Genomic DNA, 8,479 nt, shown 5'->3' on the forward strand with positions numbered 1-8,479 from the left:
CTATACTGTGAGTGCTTTGGTTATACAATATTCAACAGGGACACAATATTCAACACAACAGAATGAATATGAGTTTCACCAATACAAGAAGCTTTATAGTCATGTCATGATCATTCTGATTCGGGCCAATCTCCATTAGGATTATGTGGTTTGAGCTCTGGTGCACCACTTGTCACTAGGTTTTACTCAAATAACCCACAAATGCATAGGACTTTTGCAATATGAAAATATCACAGATTGTAATCACATGATGCTGTTGATCAACCTGTATGACAGTGTATTCAGCATGTTATTTGAGCTATTTCAGTGAAGTGAGAGGGAAGCGAAACATACTGTATGTAGGAGGCTCAGCCTGTTCAAGGCTAGATTACATTGAGTAGTCTGCACTTGGATGATATTGGTTTCTACAGGACTGGAAATGCAAATTGGAGAACCATGTCAAATTCATGGGTTTCGTTTTAACAGGCGGCATTGAAGACATGAGCACTCACTCTAAACATAATTTTGCCAGTGGATAGGAGTCTCTGGCTTGTGGGTGCAGGTTGAGACTCAGCCTGCGTAAAGTGTCTTTTGTTTTAGGTCCTAGTTTGACCTAATCCTATGTTAAATCGTTTCAGCTGATCAAGCAGGGAAACAGTTTGATCTAATCCTAATTTGGCTGGGTTCAGTTTTCTAGCAATATTGTTGAGCGTTTTTGGAGTTGCCTTGCGCAATTAAATGTATCCTTAGCTCGTTTTTGGGAATATGAAAGGAACTTTTTTTAAATCACTGATATTGAAGTGAAATTGTTGGTAACAGTTATGTCTGACCAGTTGCTCCCTAATGAGCGGTCTTTACCCCTCTTCAGGCGGTTGTGTTACGCAGCTGGTCACTTTTTGAACGACCTTTGCGCGTCATTATGGTTTACCTACCTATTGGTCTACTACCATTCCGTGCTTGGGTTCAAGAGCACATATGCAGGTGTATTGCTGTTTATAGGTCAAATAGCGGATGGTGTCTCCACGCCCCTTGTCGGTATCGAGTCGGATCGAACAGCTGGATGTGGAGCATATGGCAAAAGAAAAACATGGCATTTAGTCGGTAAGTATGACTTCAATAATGATAATTGATTAGCCTGGTTTAACTAAAGTTATGTAGCAATTGAGGGGTTACCCAGTAACACTATTAGGTGAGTGCACCTGTGCCATAAAGATCCAGACCATTTGGCAGAGGCCATAATTCGATACTTACATGCAGGTAGGCTAGGTTACACTCTCCATCTGTCGAAAATCTCTTGCACACATGAGAATAAGAACAGTTCCAACAAGCTTGAGACCGCTGGCAGGTTTCAATTGTCCCAGGTTTATTAGACTAAAGAAATATCGCAATAACAACAAATAAAATCATTGCGAGATGTGTAGGCCTAAAAGAAACTGCAGAGGATACGTTTTCTAAAGATCGACGATATTTGTATCTGTTAGACGGGTGTATTTTTATTTTGTCGAACTTCCTTTATTGCGACAAATGATGATGGAAACCGATGTTTTTCGAATAAGTAATTGCCGAATACTTTTTAAGGTACACGGGGGCAAGTGATGTAATCACAACTATAAATTCCAATCCACATTTAATTCTAAATGCCTACTCCTTGCAGAATATATTTTTTCAACTATCAAAATTATGTTTCTTTGCAGGACAAGGATTTTCCTGTATTTCAAGAATGCCTGAATTGCTTGCCCTTGCTTTTCTTGTTGGCTGGCAAGTTCCACCATCCAATTATTTCAGATCTACAGGAGTGCAAGTTCACCAAGGCGCGAACCCAGGCGTTATGTTGGCACATACAGTACCAATCAAATGTTTGGACACACCTACTCACTCCAGGGTTTTTCTTTATTTTTACTATTTTCGACATAGTAGAATAATAGTGAAGACATCAAAACTATGAAATAACACATGGAATCATGTAGTAATCAAAAAGTGTTAAACAAATCAAAATATACTATGTATTTCAGATTCTTCAAAGTAGCCCCCATTTGCCTTTGAAAGCTTTGCACACTCTTGGCATTCTCAACCAGCTTCATGAGGATTTTTTTTTTCAACAGTCTTGAGTCCCATGTAACTCAGTTGGTAGAGCATGGCGCTTGCAACGACAGGGTTGTGGGTTTCATTCCCACGGGGGACCAGTACGATAATGTATATGCACACTATTGTAAGTTGCTCTTGATAAGAGTGTCTGCTAAATGACTACATTGGAAATGATGCAGGGTATTGTTGAATCTATTTTCTATGCAAACTGTATAACTGTAGACAAAAAAAATCACTGGGCAAGTTAATGAAAATATAGCTACTGTTGGGATCATCTCACCACTGCCACCAATGTAGTATTTGAGGGGGAACAGGCAGGACTTGAACCAGCAACTTTCTGTGATTACAGGGTGAGTGCTCCTCTGGGGGGTCAAGGACAGAGGTGTACCTAGTAAGGGTGCCCAGCTTTAGGTTTTGAAATGTCCCATGCATTGGACCATTATTAATGTAATTATGAAATAATCCCAGTAAGTTTACACGTAGGACAGCAGGTAGCCTAGTGGTTAAGGGGGTTGGACAAGTAACCGAAAGGTCGCTGGTTCGAATCTCTGAGCCAACTAGATAAAATCTGTATGTGTTCTTGAGCAAGGCACTTAACCCTAATTCCTATGGATAAAAATGTAAAATATAGTCATATTGTACAGGATTATACTGTATTATAAAAACCATCAATTAACTAATAATCGTATAATAACTAGACCAGCTGATTAAACATCATTACAACAGGCTCATGGAAAAAGGATTTCTTTGTCCTGTCCACATTTCTCTTTATTGTTAGTTCCATGCATGACTAACTCTCATAAGCTGGATAGTTTGTTTACCCTGACCTCATCCTTCGTATCCCTCCACCCTTACAGGCACTATCAGTGTACTTATCTCCTTTCCCTTCATATTTAACCCGTGTCTGGGATGTGGCGACAACACTCCACAGTGGGTGTGGCTCACCTATTTCACCCCCTTCATCATCATCTTCCAGTTTGGCTGGGCCGCCACCCAGATCTCCCACCTGTCACTCATCCCAGAGCTGGTGTCCAGTGAGCATGCCAAGGTGGAGCTCACTGCCTACAGGTGAGCCGAATAGGCTACTTTAGCAGGAGGTAAACAGCAAGCTAGTGAGGTGACTCTTATCGCCCTAAATAAAAGCATGTATGAGGAAATCAGTTTAAAGTGAAAGAAATAAGGTACTGTACCAGCGGAGGCTGCTGAGGGGAGAATGGTTCATTATAATGTCCAGAATGGTGCAAATGGAATGCCATCAAACTCCTGCAAATTGTGTGTTTGATGTATTTGATACCATTCCACTCCAGTCATTACCACGAGCCCGTTCTCCCCATTTAAGGTGCCACCTTACCACCAGTATTACACAGTCTAATTATTAGTGATATCTTCTGATGTAGTTTTACAACCTTGTACCGTCTCTCTCACTGTGTAGGTATGCGTTCACGGTGGGGGCCAATATTACAGTGTATGCTGTGGCCTTGTTACTCTTTCACTTCCAGGCCCAGCAGACTGGAGATCCCTCTGTCACTGACAGCTTGGGCATTGTTGACATCCCCATATTCAGGGTAAGAGCTGCCCTTCCTGACCTCACTGTTTTACAAACGGTACTCTGGTACAATACATTTGAAATGGGAAGATCATTTAGTCCTCTGGGTGTTCAGATTGTTAGTCATGATGGCTGAATGTAGTCTGGGTACCTGTCTTTTTAACTAACATTCCACTCTTTGTCACTCCTGTCATTTGCCAAAGACAGGAGTGGCAAGGAGAAGAATGTTAGTTAAAAAGACAGGTACCCAGACTACCCACTGGGCACACACTGGTTGAATCAACGTTGTTTCCACGTCATTTCAATGAAATTACATTGAACCAATGTGGAATATACATTGAATTGACATCTGTGCCCGGTGGGTAGGCTGCTCTCGATTGTAATCCTGGATATTACTTTATCCTCGACTCTACCGATTGGGACATTTTCAAAGATGAAAACGCCAACATTCACGATTACGCTGACAGGGTCACATCTTACATCAGTGTTTGTGAGGAAAACTGCATTCTAACCAGCACTTTTGTCAAATTCAACAACTACAAACCCTGGTTCATGCTGAACTCTGAGCGCTGCACTCCGCTAAAGAGATGGCACATAGGTGTAACAACAAAGATGATTATAGAACGCCGAAGCAGCTGCTCAACAAGGGGATTAAAGTGGCCAAAAGTTGTTTCAAGGAGCGCATCTAACGACTGCTCGTCTGTCTGGAAGGTTCTCCGACAGATCACAAACTACAAACGAGTTCCACTGTCGTTTTGAAACACAAAGTGCCCTCGGCCATCAATAGTCTCCTCAGCCATCTTGCCCCTCAGTTGACAATACCCTCAGCCGTCAGGACTATACCTGCACCCATCCCATCTACTTTCTATCAATCATGACCAAAACCGCCTGCCAACCTGAGCAGTTTCATCCGACATGCTGTGTCCCTCATAAACCGGCCATCGGGTTCATAGGGATTCGTTGATTTTGCATTGAGCCGATTACTGCACCTAGTCATCAATGACCTCTAATGCAAATCTGCACTGTAGCGCAAATGCAGTATGTCGACAACGTTGCATATGTACTGTATATATTCGCCACGGCGGCATCCCTCTACTATATATCTCTATGTCCCCTCTGTATATTGTATATTCTTTCTGTAATCAGCCTATACTCCAGAGTTTTATGTTTACTGTTCCGATATTGCATATTCTGTATGATGTCTGTGTCAATATTCTCTTTTGTATATTGTCTATTTCTGGCAACGCCTTCTCTAAGGCAAATTCTGGGTATGGGTAAATGTTCTTGGTGAATGAAGGTGACGATTCTATATATTGTTTCTCTCTGTCTTTCTGTCTCTCTCTCGCTCTCTCTCTTTTGTGTCTGTCTTTGTCTCTCCCTTCCCTCTCCTGTCTCCTGCCATCAGGATCTGTCCCTCATTGTGCTGGGGATCGGGGCAGTGTTTTCTTTCGTCTTCCACCTGGGCACCCGAGAGAGGGTTCCTCACAGGGAAGAGCCAGGCGCGCAGAATGATGAGAGTCAACCCCTGATCTCCCCAACTTCCCATAACACCATACCCCAATCTCTCCTCCAATGGAATCATTGGCTGAAGGAGCCTTCATTTTACCAGGTCTTTCTCTAATCTGAGTGTATGCAATATAAATGACCTTTAGGTATTGTGGAAGTGTATTTTAAACTGTAAACCTGCTTCTTTTGGTCCAGGTTGCTTTTCTGTACATGTGCACCAGGTTGACAGTCAACTTGTCCCAGACCTACGTTTCCATGTATCTCATCAACTCCTTATTGCTACCAAAGGTAAGGCTACATGCATATATTACATTATAATGGTGCCATTTATAACCATTCTTCAGAATCCTTTGTGCTTGTGAAACTTGCTGACTGTTTAGTAATGTTGGGCTCATTTCCTTCTCCTTTTCCAGAACTTCATTGCCACCGTTCCTTTAGTGATGTATGTTAGTGGGCTTGTGTGTTCTCTGGTCATGAAGCCAATCAGCAAGCTCGTAGGCATTAGTGTGAGTTTTTCTGTCTGTGATGTTTTAAAACTGTCAGAAAAATCATATAAAAAGCCCTAGTATTAAGTTTCCTGTATACCCATTTTTTATTTTGTAATTCCCGCTCTCCTTAGATGACTTATTTGCTAGGCCTTGTGCTGATCCTGGGGTTTTCCTCCTGGGTGTTGGTGGGCATGAACATAGGGAGGCTGATCTATGGAGCTGCTGTACTGCTGGGTGCAGGCTCTGCCACTATCCTGGTCATGTCGCTCTCCATGACAGCCAAACTGATTGGAGAACAGACGGTAGGAACACCCTGCATGTTGTAGCTAGATGATTTTCCTCCACTGTTGTCATGGCGTTTCTCACAATGTCAAAGGAATTAACTGTGACCTTGTTCGGCAGCAAAGTGGGGCCTTTGTGTACGGGGCGATGAGCTTCACAGATAAGGTGGCCAATGGCATTGGTGTCGTCATAATCCAGAGACTGCATCCCTGCAAGTGAGTATGGACCAGACTGGGATCTGTTCTTCTAAATATCCCTTCTTTAGCGCGGTTTGCAGACCCCAAGGGAAACCAGGGTACAACTTTACGAGTAACTATCGCTCTTGGTTGTATACAGTTCACAAGACAGCTGTCCAGAAAGTGTGTGGTTCTATCGTGATGTCATGGTGATTGTGACCGGGGGTGTGGCCTTAGCAGCAGCAATTTCCCTATGCACCCTCCTCATCTGGCCTATTAGGATCCGCCAACGTAAGTGTCCAAATCAGTTGTTGGTCATGTTCCGCTGCTCAGACATTGCAGAAGCATGCCAGATCTTACGCCTGTAAGGTATTTCATGTATCGAAGAACCACATATTTTATAGAAATCTGGTGACTGCAGCAAAGTTGATGACGTGGCACGCAACCATTGGTTGATGCATGCAACGTCTGAGCAGGGGAACGCTGATGTTATCTCTGAGTGTGTGCAATATCTGGTTATTGGGTTGTGAGAGTATGATCTTGGTGGAGGTGGTGTTGTAACTTACTGCTCTGTATTCCAGTCTCACAGTAAAATCAGTTAAACGGTGGGAGATCTGCTCTATAGAGAGGTGTTTTTCTTTTTTGATGATCAAATTATTTTTGACAGGGGAAGGGTTAAAATTAGTTCGCATGCAGCTTGAAGGTATTTAGGTAATATGCTTAGCTTTTTATATTTGCAAGCTTGAGCTACTAATTCCAGAAATATTTTGACTTGGATTTTGTATTTGCTAATTACAAATAATGTCTTATCCAAACTTTTTGTTTACTGCCATAAGATATAGCCACGTCTCCATCTAGTGGAAAAAATGTTAAACTACACCGCAGTTTGATATGGCCCTTGCACACAACAGCACTCAGACATGGGCACACTGGGCACACATGGGCACACAAATCTCCTATAATGCATTAGCTATGTATTTCCTATCATTGTTCTCTCCTCATAGGTTTACCCAGTACTTCTGTCCAGATGGAGGCAGAGGACAGAGAATGAGACTACACAGGAGTCAACTGAAGAACAGAGATTCATTACACTGATTAATCTGTGGGGAAAACATTGTGCCTGTTCACAGGACAAAGACCAGGAGACTTTCAGTATACCCATTGGAAATACAATAGGAACTTTACAGCAAGACTTTAACATCCCCATATCTATCTATACCTTTAAGTGATTTAGATGTAATGCATTTATGGGGAATTTATGGGGAAAAATCATTTTTAAATGTTTATTTAACTAGGCAAGTCGGTGAATAACATTCTTATTTACAATGATGGGTACAATATTCTACTTTATAATAATACTGTCTACTTACACAGACATGTCAATGTTTTACACTTAAAAGGGAATCACTTTTTTCTCTCTTTCTTCCATAGATGTTATGAAATAATACATAACAGGGTGTGTTGTTTATTGTCGCCATTATTTCCTTCAGATTTTCATTGTACAGATTTTGAAATTGTCAGTCACTTAGAGATGTAAACTGTTTTTGGATGATTCTTTTCAGATTTAAAATGTTAATGTCTTGTTTCCTTTAAGATTTTGAGAGCTTTTGGACACGTTTGCCTGATGCATGGTGGAAAGAATGACAAAATGACCACAATGCCTAGTTTCTGATGAAAATGCAGATGGGTTATCTCAGAGGAATAAACATTTACGTCTCACTCACATCTTCACAGAGAGAGATGAGACAATTCATCATCAGTACAGTTGCATACTATTTTCCACAGGTGGGCTCCCTGGGTAGGAATCGCAAATGACCACGTTGCAGCTTGGATTTATGTGGTTGTTAAGGTTGAATTTAATGTTGTGAGTTACACATTGTAACCATTTGGTGAGTACAGTCAGTTGAGTCCAAAGGTTATGAAATATAATCAAGAGAAGCAAAGAGAGAAAAGGTCCTTTCATTATTCTCTGTGAGATGGGCTTGTTGCTCAGCCTACAGCCATCTAACTGATTCCCCAAAGCACTGTTTAGAGATGCGGTCTTGGGTAATTTGGAGGGCGGGCGTCATCACTGCTTGTTAGTTGAACCACTAATTGGAGTCTGTGCTGGCAATTGGTGGGGGACGGGAGCGGTGGTACACTGTGAGTGGTCCCCTCAGGGGCTATAGATTTGGAACAGTGTTGTACAGAAAGCACACCATCATCAGAGGCTTGTTCAGGAGTCCATATGACAAATTAATTTTTTAGATTACATTTTTGTTGCCCCATTTAAATGTTATCATACTGTATATCAAGATAGTCTACACGACATTCTACACCACTAGCTGCTTCATCAGTTGTTTTTTTCAGTTGTGTCTTGGAAAATGAACCACCTCCTACCAAGAAGGCACATATCACACAGTCATTTACTTGTCAAC

At 41.8% G+C, this 8,479-nt stretch overlaps 1 protein-coding gene across 1 annotated transcript; it reads left to right on the forward strand.

Annotated features, from left to right (window-relative positions):
- The first annotated feature begins 329 nt into the window (after positions 1-329).
- On the forward strand, positions 330-8,005 carry LOC115158339 (major facilitator superfamily domain-containing protein 12). The gene is made up of 10 exons (XM_029707156.1): positions 330-1,080; positions 2,922-3,132; positions 3,497-3,629; positions 5,016-5,219; positions 5,312-5,404; positions 5,530-5,622; positions 5,736-5,906; positions 6,007-6,101; positions 6,223-6,353; positions 7,067-8,005. Exons 1-10 carry the CDS (start codon positions 801-803, stop codon positions 7,111-7,113), a joined length of 1,458 nt encoding a protein of 485 aa, XP_029563016.1. The 5' UTR covers positions 330-800; the 3' UTR covers positions 7,114-8,005.
- The last annotated feature ends 474 nt before the right edge of the window (positions 8,006-8,479 follow it).

This window comes from Salmo trutta, chromosome 22 (genome assembly GCF_901001165.1).
Source record: "Salmo trutta chromosome 22, fSalTru1.1, whole genome shotgun sequence".
In the NCBI taxonomy this organism is placed as follows: domain Eukaryota; kingdom Metazoa; phylum Chordata; class Actinopteri; order Salmoniformes; family Salmonidae; genus Salmo; species Salmo trutta.